The following is a 24,596-nucleotide window of genomic DNA, read 5'->3' as shown; positions in this document are numbered from 1 at the left end:
GCAGTTCCCCCTCTTTAAGTTGTCACTTACATGCAGCAAGTGAGAAAAAGACATGATCCAGCCACCCCCTGTGTCTCTGTCCAAGTCCCTTTCTGAAAGCAGCCCCCATCCTCCAGAGACACAGAGAGACACAGACCACATGGTTTCTGTTTTGAAATATTTTATAAGTTTTCAATGATACACGAATAGCATATACCACAATAAACAAACAAATAAGAACCCAACCCTCTTACCTACAACTACATCCATCCAACTTCTTTCATACCATTCTAACCGCTTCACCCCCCTTCACTTTGTCTTTAAAATCTAATTTTCTCCACCTGGCGTAGTTGTTCTATAAAGTGTTCCCAGACTTCACAATATCTAAATCTAGCTTTAACATTTTCCAGTCTTCCTAATATAAATTTTTCCATAACATCTATTTGTTTGAGGGATGCTATAACCTGAGAGATATCTGGTGAATCTTATTTTTTCCAACACCTTGCAATAGCATTCCTTGTTGCTGAAAGTGTGTGAAAAATTTAAGTGGTTTCAGTTAATTACGCTTCTTCTAAACCCAATCATAACAGTGCCAATACAGGACCCCATTTAATTTTGGCATCTCCCGCCAACTTATTTTATAAATAATATAAGAATCTTTCTCCATAGCACTTGTATCCCTGTGCACTCCCTCATATATGTATTAATGAACCGATCTCAGTTTTACATCTCCATATATGGGGGAGGTATTAGTATAAAACTTGGCCAGCTTAGCCTGGGTAAATTACCATCAATATAATAATTTGCAAGAGGATTCTAGGTCAGATACACAATGTGAAACTTTAGATAAAATGGAAGATATCTTATACCATGATACATCAGAAATGGGATACCCTAAATCATTTTCCCACTTCTTTTGATAGGACAATTTCCTCGTAGTTGATGTTAACTGTAGAGCTTTATATGTTTTAGATACAGTCATGGCCATAAATGTTGACACCCCTGAAATTTTTCTAGAAAATGAAGTATTTCTCACAGAAAAGAATAGCAGTAACACATGTTTTGCTATACACATGTTTATTCCCTTTGTGTGTATTGGAAATAACCCAACAAATGGGAGGAAAAAAGCAAATTGGACATAATGTCATACCAAACTCTGAAAATGGGCTGGACAAAATTATTGGCACCCTTTCAAAATTGTGGAAAATAAGATTGTTTCAAGCATGTGATGCTCCTTTAAACTCACCTGGGGTAAGTAACAGGTGTGGGCAATATAAAAAGCACACCTGAAAGCAGATAGAAAGGAGAAGTTCACTTAGTCTTTGCATTGTGTGTCTGTGTGTGCCACACTAAGCATGGGCAACAGAAAGAGGAGAAGAGAACTGTCTGAGGACTTGAAACCAAAATTGTGGAAAAATATCAACATTGTCCACAGTGCACAACATTGTCATGAAGTTTGGCAACCTATGGCACTGTAGCTCCCTGGGTGTGGACGGAAGAGAAAAATTTATGAAAGGTGTCAACGCTGGATAGTCCGGATGGTGGATAAGCAGCCCCAAACAAGTTCCAAAGATATTCAAGCTATCCTGCAGGCTCAAGGAGTATCAGTGTCAGCATGAACTATCTGTCGACATTTAAATGAAATGAAACGCTATGGCAGGAGACCCAGGAGGACCCCACTGCTGACACAGAGACATAAAAAAGCAAGACTGCATTTTGCCAAAATGAACTTGAGTTGCCAAAATCCTTCTGTGAAACGTCTTGTGGACAGATGAGAGCAAGATAGAGCTTTTCGGTAAAGCCCATAATTCTGCTGTTTACCGAAAATGGAATGAGGCTTACAAAGAAAAGAACACAGTACCTACAGTGAAATATGGTGGAGGTTCAATTATGTTTTGGGATTGTTTTGCTGCCTCTGGCACTGGGTGCCTTGAATGTGTACATCATGAAATCTGAGGATTACCAATGGATTTTTGGTCGCACTGTATAGTCCAGTGTCAGAAGGCTGGGTTTGCGTCCGAGATCTTGGGTCTTCCAGCAGGACAATGACCCCACACATACGTCAAAAAGCACCCAGAAATAGATGGCAACAATGTGCTGGATACTTCTGAAGTGGCCAGCAATGAGTCCAGATCTAAATCCCATTGAACACCTATGGAGAGATCTTAAAATTGCTGTTGGTAAAAGGCGCCCTTCCAATAAGAGAGACCTGGAGTAGTTTGCAAAGAAAGAGTGGTCCAAGAAGAGGTGTAAGAAGCTTATTGATGGTTATAGGAAGCAACTGATTTCAGTAATTTTTTCCAAAGGGTGTGCAACCAAATATTAAGTTAAGGGTGCCAATAATTTTGTCCAGACCATTTTGGACTTTGGTGTGACATTATGCCCAATTTCCTTTTTTTCCTCCATTTTTTGGTTTAGTTCCAATAAAATATCTGTTACTGCAATCCTTTTCTGTGAGAAATACTTCATTTTCTAGAAAAAATTCAGGGGTGCCAACATTTACGGTCATGACTGTATTCCTCCCTATTCCTTTTTAAATTCCATAAAATAATCATCATATAGCTTCCTCCCTTTATCCTCTCCCCATTTAAAAGAGTTTACACAGTGACGCACCTGGAGATACTTAAAAAAGTCATTGGGTAATATTCCAAAATGTTTAGAGATATTTTCAAAAGGTGATAAAGAACCTCTCTCACTAATTTCTCCCAAATTATTAATATCTTTACTAACCCAATTGAACAAATTAGTTGCTGGAAGTAAATGTTGAATCAGGGCCATAGGGGCATCGTTACGTTTCAAGGGGCACAGAACTTGATGTTTAAAAGCATACTGTTACGCCGAGCGCTCCGGGTCCCCGCTCCTCCCCGGAGCGCTCGCTACACTCTCCTCACTGCAGCGCTCCGGTCAGATCCACTGACCCGGGGCGCTGCGATACCGCCTCCAGCCGGGATGCGATTCGCGATGCGGGTAGCGCCCGCTCGCGATGCGCACCCCGGCTCCCGTACCTGACTCGCTCTCCGTCAGTCCTGTCCCGGCGCGCGCGGCCCCGCTCCCTAGGGCGCGCGCGCGCCGGGTCTTTGCGATTTAAAGGGCCACTGCGCCGCTGATTGGCGCAGTGGTTCCAATTAGTGTTATCACCTGTGCACTTCCCTATATCACCTCACTTCCCCTGCACTTCCTTGCCGGATCTTGTTGCCATCGTGCCAGTGAAAGCGTTTCCTAGTGTGTTCCTAGCCTGTGTTCCTGACCTCCTGCCGTTGCCCCTGACTACGATCCTTGCTGCCTGCCCCGACCTTCTGCTACGTCCGACCTTGCTTTTGTCTACTCCCTTGTACCGCGCCTATCTTCAGCAGCCAGAGAGGTTGAGCCGTTGCTAGTGGATACGACCTGGTCACTACCGCCGCAGCAAGACCATCCCGCTTTGCGGCGGGCTCTGGTGAAAACCAGTAGTGACTTAGAACCGATCCACTAGCACGGTCCACGCCAATCCCTCTCTGGCACAGAGGATCCACTACCTGCCAGCCGGCATCGTGACAGTAGATCCGGCCATGGATCCCGCTGAAGTTCCTCTGCCAGTTGTCGCTGACCTCACCACGGTGGTCGCCCAGCAGTCACAACAGATAGCGCAACAAGGCCAACAGCTGTCTCAACTGACCGTTATGCTACAGCAGTTACTACCACAGCTTCAGCAATCATCTCCTCCGCCAGCTCCTGCACCTCCTCCGCAGCGAGTGGCCGCTTCTGGTCTACGACTATCCTTGCCGGATAAATTTGATGGGGACTCTAAGTTTTGCCGTGGCTTTCTTTCCCAATGTTCCCTGCACTTGGAGATGATGTCGGACCAGTTTCCCACTGAAAGGTCTAAGGTGGCTTTCGTAGTCAGCCTTCTGTCTGGAAAAGCCCTGTCTTGGGCCACACCGCTCTGGGACCGCAATGACCCCGTCACTGCCTCTGTACACTCCTTCTTCTCGGAAATTCGAAGTGTCTTTGAGGAATCTGCCCGAGCCTCTTCTGCTGAGACTGCCCTGTTGAACCTGGTCCAGGGTAATTCTTCCGTTGGCGAGTATGCCGTACAATTCCGTACTCTTGCTTCAGAATTATCCTGGAATAATGAGGCCCTCTGCGCGACCTTTAAAAAAGGCCTATCCAGCAACATTAAAGATGTTCTGGCCGCACGAGAAATCCCTGCTAATCTACATGAACTCATTCACCTAGCCACTCGCATTGACATGCGTTTTTCCGAAAGGCGTCAGGAGCTCCGCCAGGATATGGACCCTGTTCGCACGAGGCGTTTCTTCTCCCCGGCTCCTCTCTCCTCTGGTCCCCTGCAATCTGTTCCTGTGCCTCCCGCCGTGGAGGCTATGCAGGTCGACCGGTCTCGCCTGACACCTCAAGAGAGGGCACGACGCCGCATGGAGAATCTCTGCCTGTACTGTGCTAGTACCGAACACTTCCTGAAGGATTGTCCTATCCGTCCTCCCCGCCTGGAAAGACGTACGCTGACTCCGCACAAAGGTGAGACAGTCCTTGATGTCTACTCTGCTTCTCCACGTCTTACGGTGCCTGTGCGGATGTCTGCCTCTGCCTTCTCCTTCTCTGCTGTGGCCTTCTTGGACTCCGGATCTGCAGGAAATTTTATTTTGGCCTCTCTCGTCAACAGGTTCAACATCCCGGTGACCAGTCTCGCCAGACCCCTCTACATCAATTGTGTAAACAATGAAAGATTGGACTGTACCATACGTTTCCGCACGGAGCCCCTTCTAATGTGCATCGGATCTCATCACGAGAGGATTGAACTTTTGGTCCTCCCCAATTGCACTTCTGAAATTCTCCTTGGACTTCCCTGGCTTCAACTTCATTCCCCAACCCTGGATTGGTCAACTGGGGAGATCAAGAGTTGGGGGCCCTCTTGTTCCAAGGACTGCCTAAAACCGGTTCCCAGTAACCCTTGCCGTGACTCTGTGGTTCCTCCTGTAACCGGTCTCCCTAAGGCCTATATGGACTTTGCGGATGTTTTTTGCAAAAAACAAGCTGAGACTCTACCTCCTCACAGGCCTTATGATTGTCCTATCGACCTCCTCCCGGGCACTACTCCACCCCGGGGCAGAATTTATCCTCTGTCCGCCCCAGAGACTCTTGCCATGTCTGAATACGTCCAGGAAAATTTAAAAAAGGGCTTTATCCGTAAATCCTCCTCTCCTGCCGGAGCCGGATTTTTCTTTGTGTCCAAAAAAGATGGCTCTCTACGTCCTTGCATTGACTACCGCGGTCTTAATAAAATCACGGTTAAGAACCGCTACCCCCTACCCCTCATCTCTGAACTCTTTGATCGCCTCCAAGGTGCCCACATCTTTACCAAACTGGACTTAAGAGGTGCTTATAATCTCATCCGCATCAGAGAGGGGGATGAATGGAAAACGGCATTTAACACCAGAGATGGACACTTTGAGTATCTGGTCATGCCCTTTGGCCTGTGCAACGCCCCTGCCGTCTTCCAAGACTTTGTTAATGAAATTTTTCGTGATCTCTTATACTCCTGTGTTGTTGTATATCTGGACGATATCCTGATTTTTTCTGCCAATCTAGAAGAACACCGCCAGCATGTCCGTATGGTTCTTCAGAGACTTCGTGACAATCAACTCTATGCCAAAATAGAGAAATGTCTGTTTGAATGCCAATCTCTTCCTTTCCTAGGATACTTGGTCTCTGGCCAGGGACTACAAATGGATCCAGACAAACTCTCTGCCGTCTTAGATTGGCCACGCCCCTCCGGACTCCGTGCTATCCAACGTTTTTTGGGGTTCGCCAATTATTACAGGCAATTTATTCCACATTTTTCTACCGTTGTGGCTCCTATTGTGGCTTTAACCAAAAAAAATGCCGATCCCAAGTCTTGGCCTCCTCAAGCGGAAGACGCCTTTAAACGGCTCAAGTCTGCCTTTTCTTCGGCTCCCGTGCTCTCCAGACCTGACCCATCTAAACCCTTCCTATTGGAGGTTGATGCCTCCTCTGTGGGAGCTGGAGCTGTCCTTCTACAAAAAAATTCTTCCGGGCATGCTGTTACTTGTGGTTTTTTTTCTAGGACCTTCTCTCCGGCGGAGAGGAACTACTCCATCGGGGATCGAGAGCTTCTAGCCATTAAATTAGCACTTGAGGAATGGAGGCATCTGCTGGAGGGATCAAGATTTCCAGTTATTATTTACACTGATCACAAGAACCTCTCCTACCTCCAGTCTGCCCAACGGCTGAATCCTCGCCAGGCCAGGTGGTCTCTGTTCTTTGCCCGATTTAATTTTGAAATTCACTTTCGGCCTGCCGATAAGAACATTAGGGCCGATGCTCTCTCTCGTTCCTCGGATGCTTCTGAAGTTGAACTCTCTCCGCAACACATCATTCCTCCTGACTGCCTGATTTCCACTTCTCCAGCCTCCATCAGGCAAACTCCTCCAGGAAAGACCTTTGTTTCTCCACGCCAACGCCTCGGAATCCTCAAATGGGGTCACTCCTCCCATCTCGCAGGTCATGCGGGCATCAAGAAATCTGTGCAACTCATCTCTCGCTTCTATTGGTGGCCGACTCTGGAGACGGATGTTGTGGACTTTGTGCGAGCCTGCACTGTCTGTGCCCGGGATAAGACTCCTCGCCAGAAGCCCGCTGGTTTTCTTCATCCTCTGCCTGTCCCTGAACAGCCTTGGTCTCTGATTGGTATGGATTTTATTACTGACTTACCCCCTTCCCGTGGCAACACTGTTATTTGGGTGGTCGTTGATCGATTCTCCAAAATGGCACATTTCATCCCTCTTCCTGGTCTTCCTTCAGCGCCTCAGTTGGCTAAACAATTTTTTGTACACATTTTTCGTCTTCACGGGTTGCCCACGCAGATCGTCTCGGATAGAGGCGTCCAATTCGTGTCTAAATTCTGGAGGGCTCTCTGTAAACAACTCAAGATTAAATTAAATTTTTCTTCTGCATATCATCCTCAATCCAATGGACAAGTAGAAAGAATTAACCAGATCTTGGGTGATTATTTACGACATTCTGTTTCCTCTCGCCAGGATGACTGGGCAGATCTTCTACCATGGGCCGAATTCTCGTATAACTTCAGAGTCTCTGAATCTTCCTCCAAATCCCCATTTTTCGTGGTGTACGGCCGTCACCCTCTTCCCCCCCTCCCTACCCCCTTGCCCTCTGGTCTGCCTGCTGTGGATGAAATTTCTCGTGATCTTTCCATCATATGGAGAGAGACCCAAAATTCTCTCTTACAGGCTTCATCTCGCATGAAGAAGTTCGCGGATAAGAAAAGAAGAGCTCCTCCCATTTTTTCCCCTGGAGACAAGGTATGGCTCTCCGCTAAATATGTCCGCTTCCGTGTCCCTAGCTATAAGTTGGGACCACGCTATCTTGGTCCTTTCAAAATTTTGTGCCAGATTAATCCTGTCTCTTACAAACTTCTTCTTCCTCCTTCTCTTCGTATTCCTAATGCCTTTCACGTTTCTCTTCTTAAACCACTTATCATTAACCGTTTCTCTCCCAAATCTGTTCCTCCCACTCCTGTTTCTGGCTCCTCGGACATCTTCTCCGTCAAAGAGATTCTGGCATCCAAAAAGGTCAGAGGGAAAACCTTTTTTTTAGTGGATTGGGAGGGTTGTGGTCCAGAAGAGAGATCCTGGGAACCTGAGGACAATATCCTAGACAAAAGTCTGCTCCTCAGGTTCTCAGGCTCTAAAAAGAGGGGGAGACCCAAGGGGGGGGGTACTGTTACGCCGAGCGCTCCGGGTCCCCGCTCCTCCTCGGAGCGCTCGCTACACTCTCCTCACTGCAGCGCTCCGGTCAGATCCACTGACCCGGGGCGCTGCGATACCGCCTCCAGCCGGGATGCGATTCGCGATGCGGGTAGCGCCCGCTCGCGATGCGCACCCCGGCTCCCGTACCTGACTCGCTCTCCGTCAGTCCTGTCCCGGCGCGCGCGGCCCCGCTCCCTAGGGCGCGCGCGCGCCGGGTCTTTGCGATTTAAAGGGCCACTGCGCCGCTGATTGGCGCAGTGGTTCCAATTAGTGTTATCACCTGTGCACTTCCCTATATCACCTCACTTCCCCTGCACTTCCTTGCCGGATCTTGTTGCCATCGTGCCAGTGAAAGCGTTTCCTAGTGTGTTCCTAGCCTGTGTTTCTGACCTCCTGCCGTTGCCCCTGACTACGATCCTTGCTGCCTGCCCCGACCTTCTGCTACGTCCGACCTTGCTTTTGTCTACTCCCTTGTACCGCGCCTATCTTCAGCAGCCAGAGAGGTTGAGCCGTTGCTAGTGGATACGACCTGGTCACTACCGCCGCAGCAAGACCATCCCGCTTTGCGGCGGGCTCTGGTGAAAACCAGTAGTGACTTAGAACCGATCCACTAGCACGGTCCACGCCAATCCCTCTCTGGCACAGAGGATCCACTACCTGCCAGCCGGCATCGTGACACATACAACCACACTTTCAAGCCTGTTGTTAATGTTAAGCTATTACTGTCTAATATTTGCCTGACATAGGGCGACATAATATTTGAGATGTGGTTCTAGGTCTCTTATTTTGCCAAATATATCTCAAAATGATTGAATGTTTCTACATTTACTCATATGAAGTTAGATGGAGAGGAAGTTAGTTTAATGCCTAAGTATGTTAGGAAGTCCCTAGCACATACAAAGGGATATATCGCTTCTAGCTGGATTCTAATTTCCTCACTTATTTTTAAAGGGAGAATGGTTGATTTAGCAGTGTTGATATAGACAAAGAAAAGTCCAGCTCACCCTCTTAGGCTGGGTTCACATCACGTTTTCTCCCATACGGGAGCGCATACGGCAGGGGAGAGCTAAAACCTCGTGCTCCCGCATGCCTTTCTATGCACTCCCGTATGTAATTCATTTCAATGAGCCGGCCAGAGTTAAACGTTCAGTCCGGTCGGGTCATTTTTGCGCCATATGCGCTTTTCCCCAGGACCTAAAACTGTGGTCAACCACGGTTTTAGGTCCGGTGGTAAAAGCGCATACGGTGCAAAAATGAGCCGACCGGACCGAACGTTTCACTCCGGCCAACTCATTGAAATGAATTACATAAGGGAGTACATAGAAAGGCATGCAGTAGCGCGAGGTTTTAGCTCTCCCCTGCCGTATGTGAGAAAACATGGTGTAAACCCAGCCTAACCCTGAAGCAATCCAAGCGCCCGGAAACCACGGTGCAGTGGAGGCAGGATACAAGCAAAGGAAAAATCCAGCGCTAGACAGGTGGAGTAAAATCACAAGACTTTATTTTCTTCTTTAAAAATGGATTAGCAAGCATGTACAATGAAGCAGAGCTCAAGCTTGACGAGTTTCGTGGTGTCCCACTTTGTCAAAAGCATACTGCCAGTGTTACACACAATGTTAAAATAGAGTACATCTTACCAACTGATAGGAATCAGCTGAGATCACACAATTAGAACAATGGATAACACGGATGCATCACTACTCTTGAAACAAGGGGGTTAACATTAACCCCTAAGATATTTTGTATTTTACATAGAGACAGATTCTAAAATGAATAATAATCAAAAAGTTACTTATAATTTGCATAAAATTCGGGATATATAACATCTCATGATGTGTATATAATAATACCACAAAAATGTGTTGGCTGACACAAAGAAAAAAAAAACGCAAGTGTAAAAGTGTGAAAAGCAGGCAAATAATAGAACCTTTGCATTTTCAATAATTTATGAGCTGCTTGGGACCAAAGTTTCTGAGACTCTGTCTTTTATTAGAGACACTAAACACCTTTTGGGCATCCTTGACACCATATCATGGACAGACGACCTCTAATGGGGTACGTGTGATGTCACTGCCCTTTATTCCTCCATTCCGATGGGAGAGGGCCTTTCCGCATTAAGGTATTTTTTGGATCATCACAGCACATATTCACCTTCACTAAAGGAATTTTTGTCAATGGCGGTGGAGTTTTTTGTGTTTGACGGACAATTCGATTTGCGGAATGCTCCCTCTCGTTTGCAAATATTTTTATGTCCGTCTTCGAGGACAAATACATTTTTTCTTTATCCAATCCGTTTATTGAACATTTTCACTGGGTAGGGCGTTATATTGACGATCTGGTAATAATCTGTAAAGGAGAAACGGATGAATATGATGCTTTCATCAAGTATTTAAATTACAATGCTATGAATTTGAGTTTCACATCATGTTATGGACCCAACGAAATTCCTTTTCTTGACGTGATCCTCTCATCCAAGACGGATCTGTAGTGGTCAAACCGTACAGAAAACCAATAGCTGGTAACACTATATTGTTGAAAAAAATCATGTAATCTGAAACATGTAACCAATAATATCCCCTATGGAGAATTTCATAGACTGAGAAGGAATTTTTCTGATATAAATACTTTTAATAATGAAGCAAAAAAAACTCTCAGACCGTCTTCTCCAACAGGAACATTACAAGCAAAACATAGAAAGAGTTAAGACTATAGCACTGTCTTTGAACCGACAGAATTTAATTTCTTACAACAGAACATCAGCAAACGGAATAACAACAAAACCTTTTTTATTACATCGTACAGTAGACAGTTCACTCAAATTAAATGGATTGTACAACACTATATTCCCATCCTAGAATAAGATATTATTTTAAAACAAATAGTGAATGAAGGTGTGAACGGTGTATGCAAAAAAGCTCTGACTTTAAGTAATTTTCTTTCCCCCCAGTGAATTTAATTAATCGCAGCCTACAGCTTCTCATTGGCTAACCTGCAAGGGAAACTATATATGTGCTAAAACACGTTGTATTACCTGCACATATATGATTAGAACTTCCGAATTTACTTCGTATAGTACAGGTAAAAAATATGGCCACAAGAATTTTATCAATTGTGACACAAGGGGAGTTGCATACTTAGGAGCCTGTACCACCTGCAAAAAACAATACGTAGGATGTACAGTTAACTCTCTGAAGTCCCGTGTGAGAAGACCGGCATTGAAAAAGTCCTTTTGCTGAAAAGAGGTGGTGATTTTCACAGAAAACTTCTGAATAGAGAGTTTTTGGATTTTTGTTTTGGGAAGCAGACACCCACGCATCTTATACATTTTTGAATATGCAAAGGTTATATTATTTGGCTGCTGTTCACACTTTTGCACTTGCGTTTTTTGCTCTTTTTAGTTTTTCTTTGTGTCAGCCAACACATTTTTGTGGTATTATTATTTACTCATCATGAGACATTATATATCCGGAATTTCATGCAAATAATATGTACCTTTTTTTATTATTATTCATTTTAGAATCTGTCTCTATGAAAAATACTAAATATCTTAGGGTTTCATATTAACCCCTTGTTTTATGAGTAGTGATGCACCCGTGTTATCCATTGTTCTAATTGTGTGCTCTAGATGTACTCTATTATAACATTGTGTGTAACACTGGCAGTATGCTTTTGACAAAGTGGGACACCACGAAACGTGTCAAGCTTGAGCTCTACTTCATTGTACATGCTTGCTATTGCATTTTTAAAATAGAAAATAAAGCTTTGTGATTTTACTCCACCTGTCCAGCACAGGATTTTTCCTTTGCTTGTATTTAGTAGTGTTCAGCTTATAATAACTTACTTTACTGAAGCTTGACAGCACCTCTGTTACTGCCTGCAGCGATTGCATCCGGTTTGTACATGAAATAAGAATGTCGTCTGCAGACAAGCTTATACGTGATCGCTTGTTCTGACATGGATGCCACCTATCCCCTTCGTCTCCCGAATCTGCTGAACCAACGGCTCTGTTGCCAAGACAAATAACAGGGGGGACGAGGGGCATCCCTGTCGTGTTCCATTAGAGATTCCAAACCTCCTTGATATCGCTCCCTCTGCACACACTTTCTAGCGGTAGGTGCAGAGTAGAGGCCCAATATTGCCAAGGTCAATATGGGGGAAAACTACATTTCTCCAACACTGTCCTCAGATACCCCTAGTGGACGCAGTCAAATGCCTTCTCCACGTCCAAGCCAAGGAGGAGGGGAAGGCACCTGACCACACACCGCCTCATCTATAAGATTCAACAATCTTCTAGTCCCATCCGATGATTGGCAACCCTTCACAAATCCCACCTGATCCATATGGATAAGGTTGTGAAGAATTCCCGATAACCTTGCTGCCAATGTTTTAGCATATATTTTAATATCTCTGTTTAGCAGGGAGATTGGTCTGTAGTTTTCTGGGGAGGAACAATCTTTCCCTTCTTTTGGGAGCGTGATTACTGCTGCCTCCAACATTTCCCCCTTACTTAACCTGTTCCCATAATTTCATTGAACAGGTTTGTAAGATGCAATGACAGCTTATCTATATGAATCCTGTAAAATTAATTTATTAAACCATCTGGTCCTGGCACCTTTGACAGTTTAAGGAGGCCAGGATGGCAGAGCTGTTTTAAAAAGAAATTCATTTATGAGCTCTACAGTTGGTTGTATAGTGTTTGAATCTTCTTTAATCTTTAAGTTATATAATCCTTCATAATAATTAGTGAAGGCATCTGCCATCCCCCTCGGATCGTAAACCCTCAACCCTGAAGGAAGTACCATATACGGAATTGTTTTCTGACTGGTTCTTCTATTAATTTGTCTTGCTAAATAAGCTCCTGATTTATTCGCTAGCCAATATATATCTAGTTTCTTCTTTCTCAATGCAGACTCAAATTTAAAAAGATCTATATTATGTAGTTCTTGTGTAATATCAGAAATGCATTTAGAATGGTCTATGCTGTAGTTAACCTTATTCTTTCTATGCAGTTCTGTCAACTCTGTTAAGAGTGAAGTTTTTTAAAAGTTGTATTCCTTTCTTTGGTGGGCCGTCTGGCTTACAATCTGGCCTCTTACTGATGCTTTAAAGGCGCACCACAGTGTAGACTTTGATGATATAGAATTTCCATTTATCTAAAAAAATGAGTCAATGAAGGATGCTGTATCTGCTGTATATTTTGCTTCCCGAATTACGTTAACATTAGACCTCCACAACTTTTGTGACCTATCACAGCCAACTTCCTGTAATGCTAAAACTATAGGTGCATGGTCTGACCATGTTATTACTTTAATTTCTGATTTAAGCATTTGATCTAATATGGGTCTGCTTATAAGTAATCTATTCTACTATTAGTTTTATAAGCCTGCAAAACCACATGGTTTCTGCCCTGCACTGATGAGTCATACTCTCTTTAGTGCTGAGAGCTGGAAGGTGTGTGCAGTCTCAGCCAATCAGACACTAAATCTCTCTGCTCACAGAGCAGGAGGGTGGGGGCCGCTCTCGGAGAGGGAGCTAGCTGACAGTGAGAGCAGAGCTGCAATGACTCCTGGGACTTGTAGTATCATGCTGCAGGGGGAGGAAAGGATTGCAAAAAATATATCAAGCAACCAGAGAAGACAACAGGGGCTACAAATATCAGGCAGGATGATTTACAGGGAACATATCCAGGTAGTATAGTGGCTTTGAAGCATATATATATATATATATATATATATATATATATACATACTTCCCTGGAGCACCCCTTTATTGTCTCATAGATGCAGTGACCACTTCTTAGAAGTTATGTAAACAGTTTAGCAAGTGGTGCTTTGCTGTTTATGCAACTCTATGGGAGTTAAGGTTAGTGCATAGAACAGCCTGTGCAGCTGTTTTCCACTACCCATGCTCTTGTAGTGTCTGTGCAGCTGTTTCCCGCTACCCAAGCTCTTGTAGTGTCGTGGTCCAGGGGGCCCTCAAACCAGAGGTAAGTGCAGGTCCCAGAGGTGGGACCAAAATCCATCTATAGGACATGTATGGCATACCCATATGGCATATATATGACATATCCATATTGTAGCACTTGGGGACCGTTACAGTGATGGCTAGCTTGGAGTAGTAGTTCATCAGGAATGCTAATAGTAATGTCACATGGCAAGGTGATGTTGCTTACCTGATGTTCCCATTTTGTCAAGTAAGCTGTCCCCATAGTGTGTAGTGCAAGAAGAACAACCCCAGACACTTGGATAACATGGAAACAACATGAAAACTATTTTGACCCTTCTGTGCATATCCAAATACAACACAGCCTTTTCAGTACAGAGTAAAATGTTACACTTGTTTACCAGATGAATGAAGAATATAGTAAAGAGGAATTCTCAGCACTCCTGACATGTCTGTTTTAATGCATACTGTTATTTTCTATAAAATAACTATTCTGGAGAAACTTTTCTTACATTTTTGTATTTTGCTTTTCCTCCATTGTTCTGGCTGTTTATTTATGAATACATTAAGAACAGAGTGTTACCATTATCAATGGGTCCCTACGAACATTGGCACTGTTAGCACTGATTACACAGGGTCAGTGTTTATAGGGCCACGCACCTAAAGGACACACATAGTTGTCAATTTATTCATGCATTTTTGGGAGGAATAACAAAGGAAAGTTACAGGGTCTCGAGGAAATATGATCCAGAATTGTTATATTATGGGGACTGCAAGTATGTAGCAAAATAGACGTGTCAGGAAAGCCAACAGATCCTCCTAAATGAACATATGGAATAGAAACTGCATGATACATTTTAATTTAATTTCCTATATGTTCCAACTGGGATGTGGACTCTGGAATGAGTAAAATATTTTTTTTATTATCATTTACCACACAGTGAACCAGATTTATTAATCTGCCTGAAATCAAAACTGTCTGGCTTTGCCCATAATAACCAATGACAGCTCAGCTTTTATAACTTAACGAGCGCTAGTAAAATGAAGGCTGAGCTGTGATTGGTTGTTATGGGCAACACCAGACAGTTTTGGTTTCAGGCAGATTGATAAATCTTGGTCAATAAGTATATAATTTACATAAACATAAGACAGCAGCTAAACAAAGTGGTTTACCACTGATCATCTCCTTTCCTGACCAAGTATGCTTGCCTCAGCCAGTTGCATATATTAGGCATTGTCAAATCAGTGGAATCCTTTTAAAACACTACATTTTCTTTCAAATTTTAGCAGGACCTCAACAGGTGCCATTCAACAAAGGTAACGTTTTACAATACTTCGTAAACTAAAAAAAAAAAAAATGTTTTAATTGTTGGTATAAAAGATAGTATTCATACCATATCTTAGCTACCGTCAAAATAAGTCTGGAAATATTAAGTAGTGAGGTGCCTAGTTATATCTGTTTCTGACAAAAACTTGGCTAACAACAAATGGATTCAAAGTCTCAGTAGTAGATTTACATGTTTTATCTGGTTATGACTCTGTATTTCTTACCTTACACAGAGATTTTTCTTTCTTGCACTATGGTATAACTGGGTTTATTAGGCTAGGTTCACACTGCATTTTGTTTACATTTACATTCATTTATTTTATACACCTGAAAAGAAAAAAGAAAAAAATATGTTAATGGATACTATAATTGGAAGCTGCTGTATTTCATACAGAAGAATCGGTTTACAATAGATTTACATGATAAAAAAAAAATGATGACAGCATACCTTTTTCTTTTTTTGATGTATACAAAAAGGTGGTTGACTATGTTTTTTGTATACAACTTAGTCAACCACTTTTTGTATATGTAAAAAAAAAAAATGTAACCTGTTGTAACAGAAACAAACGGAGACAAAAACCCAGCCTTACTTGTTCACAAAACAATAAAAACTGGGCGACAGTCATAGTGGTTGTCACTCAACTTTCTCAGAAAGGAATACAACTAATTACTAAATACAGTTTCTAACCACTTAACAGAAGAAAACAGGTTATCTAGAAAACTATATTGCATCCCATTATGTAATCACTGCTTTTCTGCAGGACTGAAGGTAAACCTACTACATGTATTAATGTTTGCAATTTTGGGGCTTAAAGTTTTGGTGTATATGCAAAGTTAGATAACAGGAGAAATAAGCATTTTTGTCTAATTAGATATATTGCAAAGTTTATTTTATTCCCTTGTACTATTGATCTATTCCGAGTTTGTTTAAATGACATGTCTATTTAACCTATTTTATAAACTATTATGCTATGGCTGTTAACCCCTTAAGGACTACAGGTTTTTTCATTTTTGCACTTTGCACTATTTTCCACCCCACCTTCTAAAAATCAAAACACTTTACATTTTGCACCTACAGACCCATATGAGGGCTTGTTTTTTGTGCCACCAATTGTACTTTGTAATGACTTCAATCATTTCACCACAAAATCTACATCAAAACCAGAAAAATAATATTTGTGGGTGTCACGATTCGGCTGGCAGGAGGTGGATCCTCTGTGCCAGAGAGGGATTGGCGTGGACCGTGCTAGTGGACCGGTTCTAAGCTGCTACTGGTTTTCACCAGAGCCCGCCGCAAAGCGGGATGGTCTTGCAGCGGCGGTAGCAACCAGGTCGTATCCACTAGCAACGGCTCAACCTCTCTGACTGCTGAAGATAGGCGCGGTACAAGGGAGTAGACAAGAGCAAGGTCGGACGTAGCAGAAGGTCGGGGCAGGCAGCAAGGATCGTAGTCAGGGGCAACGGCAGGAGGTCTGGAACACAGGCTAGGAACACACTGGGAAACGCTTTCACTGACACGATGGCAACAAGATCCGGCAAGGAAGGAAAGGGGAAGTGAGGTTATATAGGGAAGTGCACAGGTGAATAAACTAATTAAGCCAACTGCGCCAATCAGCGGCGCAGTGGCCCTTTAAATCGTAGAGACCCGGCGCGCGCGCGCCCTAAGGACCGGGCCCACGCGCGCCGGGACAGGACCGACGGAGAGCGAGTCAGGTACGGGAGCCGGGGTGCGCATCGCATCCCAGCTGGGAGAAGTATCGCAGCGCACCCGGTCAGCAGGTCTGACCGGGGCGCTGCGATTGCGAGGAAGTTGCGAGCGCTCCGGGGAGGAGCGGGGACCCGGAGCGCTCGGCGTAACAGTACCCCCCCCCCTTGGGTCTCCCCCTCTTCTTGGAGCCTGAGAACCTGAGGACCAGACTTTTGTCTAGGATGTTGTCCTCAGGTTCCCAGGATCTCTCTTCAGGACCACAGCCCTCCCAATCTACCAAAAAAAATCTTTTTCCTCTGACCGTCTTGGAGGCCAGTATCTCCTTTACGGAGAAGATGTCAGAAGAACCGGAAACAGGAGTGGGAGAAACAAGTTTGGGAGAGAAACGGTTGATGATGAGTGGTTTAAGGAGAGAGACATGGAAGGCATTGGGAATACGAAGAGAAGGAGGAAGAAGGAGTTTGTAAGAGACAGGATTAATCTGGCACAAGACTTTGAAAGGACCAAGATAGCGTGGTCCCAGTTTGTAACTGGGGACACGAAAGCGGACATATTTAGCGGAGAGCCATACCTTGTCTCCGGGAGCAAAGATGGGGGGAGCTCTTCTTTTCTTATCGGCAAACTTTTTCATGCGAGATGAAGCCTGTAAAAGAGAATTTTGGGTCTCTTTCCATATGGTGGAAAGATCACGAGTCACTTCATCTACAGCGGGCAAACCAGAGGACAAGGGAATAGGGAGGGGGGGAAGAGGGTGACGGCCGTACACCACGAAAAATGGGGATTTAGCAGAAGATTCAGAGACTCTAAAGTTGTACGAGAATTCGGCCCAAGGTAGAAGATCTGCCCAGTCATCCTGGCGGGAGGAAACAAAATGCCGTAAATAGTCACCCAGGACCTGGTTAATTCTTTCTACTTGCCCATTGGATTGAGGATGATAAGCAGAAGAGAAGTTTAATTTAATCTTGAGTTGTTTACAGAGAGCCCTCTAGAATTTTGACACGAATTGGACACCTCTATCCGAGACAATCTGCGTGGGCAAACCGTGAAGACGAAAAATGTGTACAAAAAATTGTTTTGCCAACTGAGGCGCTGAAGGAAGACCAGGAAGAGGAATAAAATGTGCCATCTTGGAAAATCGATCAACGACCACCCAAACAACAGTGTTGCCACGGGATGGGGGTAAGTCTGTAATAAAGTCCATACCAATCAGAGACCAAGGCTGTTCGGGGACAGGCAGAGGATGAAGGAGACCAGCAGGCTTCTGGCGAGGAGTCTTATCCCGGGCACAGACAGTACAGGCCCGCACAAAATCAACAACATCCGTCTCCAGAGTCGGCCACCAATAGAAACGAGAGATGAGTTGCAAGGACTTTTTGATGCCCGCATGGCCAGCGAGGTGGGAGGAGTGACCCCATTTGAGAATCCCGAGACGTTGGCGTGGAGAAACGAAGGTCTTCCCTGGAGGAGTTTGCTTGATGGAGGCTGGAGAAGAGGAGATCAGACAGTCAGGAGGAATGATGTGTTGCGGAGAGACCTCTACTTCCGAGGCATCCGAGGAACGAGAGAGAGCATCGGCCCTAATGTTCTTGTCGGCAGGGCGAAAATGAATTTCAAAGTTAAAACGGGCAAAGAACAACGACCACCTGGCCTGGCGAGGATTCAGCCGTTGGGCAGACTGGAGATAGGAGAGATTCTTGTGATCGGTGAAAATGATAACTGGAAATTTTGATCCCTCCAGCAGTTGCCTCCATTCCTCAAGTGCCAATTTAATGGCCAGTAGTTCTCGATCCCCGATGGAGTAGTTCCTCTCCGCCAGAGAGAAGGTCCTAGAAAAAAAAACCACAAGTAACAGCATGCCCGGAATAATTTTTTTGTAGAAGGACCGCTCCAGCTCCCACTGAGGAGGCATCAACCTCCAATAGGAAGGGTTTAGATGGGTCAGGTCTGGAGAGCACGGGAGCAGAAGAAAAGGCAGACTTGAGCCGTTTAAATGCGTCTTCCGCTTGGGGAGACCAGGACTTAGGATTGGCATTCTTCTTGGTTAAAGCCACGATAGGAGCCACAATAGTGGAAAAATGTGGAATGAATTGTCTGTAATAATTGGCGAACCCCAAAAAACGTTGGATAGCACGTAGTCCGGAGGGGCGTGGCCAATCTAAGACGGCAGAGAGTTTATCTGGGTCCATTTGTAGTCCCTGGCCAGAGACCAAGTATCCTAGGAAAGGAAGAGATTGACATTCAAAGAGACATTTCTCCATTTTGGCATAAAGTTGATTGTCCCGAAGTCTCTGAAGAACCATGCGGACATGCTGGCGGTGTTCTTCTAAGTTGGCAGAAAAAATCAGAATATCGTCCAGATAAACCACAACACAGGAATATAAGAGATCACGAAAAATTTCATTAACAAAGTCTTGGAAGACGGCAGGGGCGTTGCACAGGCCAAAGGGCATGACCAGATACTCAAAGTGTCCATCTCTGGTGTTAAATGCAGTTTTCCATTCGTCCCCCTCCCTGATGCGGATGAGATTATATGCACCTCTTAAGTCCAGTTTGGTAAAGATGTGGGCACCTTGAAGGCGATCAAAGAGTTCAGAGATAAGAGGTAGGGGGTAGCGTTTTTTTACCGTGATTTTATTAAGTCCGCGGTAATCAATGCAAGGACGTAGGGAGCCATCTTTTTTGGACACAAAGAAAAATCCAGCTCCGGCAGGAGAGGAGGATTTGCGGATAAACCCCTTTTTTAAATTTTCCTGGATGTATTCAGACATAGCAAGCGTCTCTGGGGCGGACAGAGGATAAATTCTGCCCCGGGGTGGAGTAGTGCCCGGGAGGAGGTCAATAGGACAGTCAAAAGGCCTGTGAGGAGGTAGAGTCTCAGCTTGCTTTTTGCAAAATACGTCAGCATAGTCCATATAAGCCTTAGGAAGACCGGTTACAGGGGGAACCACAGGGTCACGGCAGGGAGTACTGGGAACCGGTTTAAGACAGTCCTTGAAACAAGAAGTACCCCAGCTCTTGATCTCTCCTGTGGACCAATCAAGGGTTGGGGAATGGCGTTGAAGCCACGGTAGTCCAAGGAGAATTTCGGAAGTGCAATTGGAGAGGACCAAAAACTCAATTTTTTCGTGATGAGGTCCGATGCACATTAGGAGGGGTTCCGTGCGGTAACGCACGGCACAGTCCAATCTTTCATTGTTAACACAATTGATGTAGAGGGGTCTGGCGAGACTGGTCACTGGGATGTTGAACCTGTTGATGAGAGAGGCCAAAATAAAATTTCCTGCAGATCCGGAATCCAAGAAGGCCTTAGTAGAGAAGGAGAAGGTAGAGGCAGATATCCGCACAGGCACAGTAAGGCGTGGAGAGGCAGAGTTGACATCAAGAACTGTCTCACCTTTGTGCGGAGTCAGCGTACGTCTTTCCAGGCGGGGAGGACGGATAGGACAATCCTTCAGGAAGTGTTCGGTACCGGCACAGTACAGGCAAAGATTCTCCATGCGGCGTCGTGTCCTCTCTTGAGGTGTCAAGCGAGACCGGTCAACTTGCATAGCCTCCACGGCGGGAGGCACAGGAACGGATTGCAGAGGACCAGAGGAGAGAGGAGCCGGGGAGAAAAAACGCCTCGTGCGAACAAAGTCCATATCCTGGCGGAGCTCCTGACGCCTTTCGGAAAAACGCATGTCAATGCGAGTGGCAAGATGAATGAGTTCATGCAGGTTAGCAGGAATTTCTCGTGCGGCCAGAACATCTTTAATGTTGCTGGATAGGCCTTTTTTAAAGGTCGCGCAGAGGGCCTCATTATTCCAGGATAATTCGGAAGCAAGAGTACGGAATTGGATGGCGTACTCGCCAACGGAAGAATTACCCTGGACCAGGTTCAGCAGGGCAGTCTCAGCAGAAGAGGCTCGGGCAGGTTCCTCAAAGACACTTCAAATTTCCGAGAAGAAGGAGTGTACAGAGGCAGTGACGGGGTCATTGCGGTCCCAGAGCGGTGTGGCCCATGACAGAGCTTTCCCAGACAGAAGGCTGACTACGAAAGCCACCTTAGACCTTTCAGTAGGAAACTGGTCCGATATCATCTCCAAGTGCAGGGAACATTGTGAAAGAATGCCACGGCAAAACTTAGAGTCCCCATCAAATTTATCCGGCAAGGAAAGTCGTAGGCCGGAAGCGGCCACTCGCTGCGGAGGAGGTGCAGGAGCTGGCGGAGGAGATGATTGCTGAAGCTGTGGTAGTAGCTGCTGTAGCATCACGGTCAGTTGAGACAGCTGGTGGCCTTGTTGCGCTATCTGTTGCGACTGCTGGGCGACCACCGTGGTGAGGTCGGCGACAACTGGCAGTGGAACTTCAGCGGGATCCATGGCCGGATCTACTGTCACGATTCGGCTGGCAGGAGGTGGATCCTCTGTGCCAGAGAGGGATTGGCGTGGACCGTGCTAGTGGACCGGTTCTAAGCTGCTACTGGTTTTCACCAGAGCCCGCCGCAAAGCGGGATGGTCTTGCAGCGGCGGTAGCAACCAGGTCGTATCCACTAGCAACGGCTCAACCTCTCTGACTGCTGAAGATAGGCGCGGTACAAGGGAGTAGACAAGAGCAAGGTCGGACGTAGCAGAAGGTCGGGGCAGGCAGCAAGGATCGTAGTCAGGGGCAACGGCAGGAGGTCTGGAACACAGGCTAGGAACACACTGGGAAACGCTTTCACTGGCACGATGGCAACAAGATCCGGCAAGGAAGGAAAGGGGAAGTGAGGTTATATAGGGAAGTGCACAGGTGAATAAACTAATTAAGCCAACTGCGCCAATCAGCGGCGCAGTGGCCCTTTAAATCGTAGAGACCCGGCGCGCGCGCGCCCTAAGAAGCGGGGCCGCGCGCGCCGGGACAGGACCGACGGAGAGCGAGTCAGGTACGGGAGCCGGGGTGCGCATCGCATCCCGGCTGGGAGAAGTATCGCAGCGCACCCGGTCAGCAGGTCTGACCGGGGCGCTGCGATTGCGAGGAAGTTGCGAGCGCTCCGGGGAGGAGCGGGGACCCGGAGCGCTCGGCGTAACAGTGGGGCAAAATTGAAAAAAAAACAAAAAAAACCCCACCATTTTGTAAATTTTGGGGCTTCCAATTCTACACAGGGCACTTTTCGGTAAAAATGACACCATATCTTTATTCTGTAGGTCCATATGGTTACAAGGATACCTAATTTATATAGGTTTTATTTTATTTTACTACTTAAAAAAATGAGAACTACGCACCAAAATTAGAATGTCTAAAATTGTGATCTTCTGACCCCTATAACTTATTTATTTTTCTGTATACGGGGATGTATGGGCTCATTTTGGGTTCTGTGATCTGAAGTTTTTATCGGTATAATTTTTGTTTTGATGGAAGACTTTTTGATCACTTTTTATTCCTTTTTCTAAAGGTATACAAAGTGACCAAAAATACGCAATTTTGGACTTTTTTATGTGTACGCCTTTGACTGTGCGGTTTAATTAACATTATATTTTTATAGTTCGTACATTTATGAATGCGATAGTACCCACATATGTTTGTTTACTTTTTTTTTTACATATTTATTTATTTTTTAAAGGGAAAAGGGGGGTGATTAAAACTTTTATTAGGGAATGGGATAAATCACGTTTATTAATAAATCAGATTTATCATATTTTTTTAAACTTTTTTAACACTTTTTTTTGTCCCCATAGAGGACTATTACATGCAATCCTTTGATTGCATACACTGAACAAAGGTATGCCATAGAATAGCATTAATCAATGTTATCTGTGCTCGATTGCTCCAGCCTGCAGAGCCTGGCTAGAGCATCGAGGCACAGATTGGACGGTGAGGAGGCAGGAAAGGGCCCTCCCGCCATACACTCAGTAGTTCGGGACGCCGCAGCGGTCCCGAACAACCCGCTGAGCTAACCGGCATGTGTTTTCTCCCCTTTTAGACACCGTGATCAACTTTGATTGTGGCGTCTAAAGGGTTAATACCTGAAATCAGCCTGATCGGCAATGTCTGGTATTAGTCACGGGTCCTGGTTGCTGATAGCAATCGGAGCCCACCGGGTATGAAGCTTCATTTAACGGGAGTCGGCAAAGGATGTAAGGGGTTAAATGCTGTTTCCACCATTCCCATAGAAGTAAATTAATTGAAAGGGGATTGCTCTAAATAAAAATGTTTTCTTTTCTTCAAATCCTAACAGATATAAAATGGGATGTCAACTCAGGTAATGATAAACACATTCCATACAGATTTATTTAACAAAATACAAATATCAGGATACCTAATTAATCTAGAATTTAATAGAAACTGACAGTACAGTAGTACTAAACAAGCCACATATGCTAATAGCACGGATATACCCTTCATATTTTCCTAGAGCGTCTAACAGTAATTGCCACTGTGCAAGGACATACAAAAAAGAAAATACTTATCAATTTTTATTTATTTAATGATCTACATCCTGAATTGAAGATTTTTATTTGAAACACAGTTTTTTTTTTATTCTAACAGATATTAAATGGGATATAAACTCCGGTGCAGGTAATTCACAAGGAAACTTATTGTTTATGTTTCTCTGAACCCTTAAATATTTACTGTGCAATCAAATTTGCAGCTTTATGATATATCTATTTCGCAAACTTTATTACATTAACCGCTCCATTTTTTTTAAAATAATTTATTGATGTTTTGAGAACATTGATCTTACTCTTCAAGCTTTAAAATGTACATGTGTCTTTTGAGTAGAACTTTGACCATGACCATATTCAATATTCGTGCTTTATCTTGGCTGCATGTTGCTCTCTTTGGATAGCTGAGAAGTAATAAAACATCCTAACACATGACTTTTCTAAATTCTATATTCTCCAACTCCTGACAGACATAACGTGGGATCTAAATTCACCAGGTGATAATGTTATCCTCAAGTATTCAATATATAGAAGAGAGTTTAAATATATTGAAGGGGTACTGCCCTGGAAAATATTTTTATTTTATATCAACTGGTGCCAGAAAGTTAAACAGATTTGTAAATTACTTCTATTTAAAAATCGTAATCCTTTTAGTACTTATCAGCTACTATATGTTTCAGAGGAAGTTCTTTTCATTTTTTAATTTCCTTTCTGTCTGACCACAGTGCTCTCTGCTGACACCTCTTTACAACTTAGGAACTGCCTGGAGGAGAGGATTGCTATAGGGATTTGCTCCTACTCTGGACAGTTCCTAAAATGGACAGAGGTGTCAGCAGAGAGCACTGTGGTCAGACAGAAAGGAAATTCAAAAAGAAAAGAACTTCATCTGGCACATACAGTAGCTGATAAGTACTGGAAGGGTTAAGATTTTTAAATAGAAGTCATTTACAAATCTGTTTAATTTTCGGGCACCAGTTGATTTAAAAAAATGTTTTCCAATAGAGTACCCCTTTAAAAAAAATAATAATAATTAATTCATGTCTTGCTTTTAATTTCCAGATATGAATTGGAATGCTAATTCACTAGGCGGTAATCTTATATTTTTACTTTTCTACTGCAGTTTTAGAATTTTCATGGACATTTTTTAAAACGTACACATTTGTATTTTATAATATCAACAGGAATGAACTGGGATGTAAACTCTGGAGCTGCAGGTAATGTTCTTTTTTCGAAGCTGAGCCATCACCTTCTCACCTTCTGATTTATAATGTTTAAATTTTTCTGTCCATAGAGCCATTTGGGCCTCTATTAATATTATACTAGTTTTGAATGGCCAAGTAACATTTTTTATTTCTTTTTTTTTTTGTAAAATTGACACAATTGTTTGCGGCCTAGACAGAACCAACACATGTTATCTTGCCGGCTACTATCTGCAGCTGACTGAAACTGGG

The 24,596-nt window shown here is 44.3% G+C and overlaps 1 protein-coding gene across 33 annotated transcripts in view; it reads left to right on the top strand.

Annotated features, from left to right (window-relative positions):
• LOC130282928 (uncharacterized) overlaps nt 1–24,596 on the top strand; it is a 119,149-nt gene that overhangs the window by 43,067 nt on the left and 51,486 nt on the right. For 17 of the 33 annotated variants that reach the window (XM_056531893.1, XM_056531915.1, XM_056531923.1 and 14 more), the window contains exons 23-28: nt 14,994–15,023; nt 22,938–22,961; nt 23,249–23,278; nt 23,616–23,642; nt 24,205–24,234; nt 24,327–24,359. In XM_056531893.1, the coding sequence (XP_056387868.1) occupies nt 14,994–15,023; nt 22,938–22,961; nt 23,249–23,278; nt 23,616–23,642; nt 24,205–24,234; nt 24,327–24,359 (174 nt within the window). The remainder of the gene's footprint in view (nt 1–14,993; nt 15,024–22,937; nt 22,962–23,248; nt 23,279–23,615; nt 23,643–24,204; nt 24,235–24,326; nt 24,360–24,596) is intronic. The other 16 variants (XM_056531920.1, XM_056531924.1, XM_056531928.1 and 13 more) reach the window with 9 other exon arrangements.

The sequence above is a fragment of the Hyla sarda genome, chromosome 7, assembly GCF_029499605.1.
Source record: "Hyla sarda isolate aHylSar1 chromosome 7, aHylSar1.hap1, whole genome shotgun sequence".
Taxonomy (NCBI): domain Eukaryota; kingdom Metazoa; phylum Chordata; class Amphibia; order Anura; family Hylidae; genus Hyla; species Hyla sarda.
The sequence above is the reverse complement of the archived record's forward strand: the minus strand, read 5'-3'. Positions and strand labels throughout refer to the sequence as shown.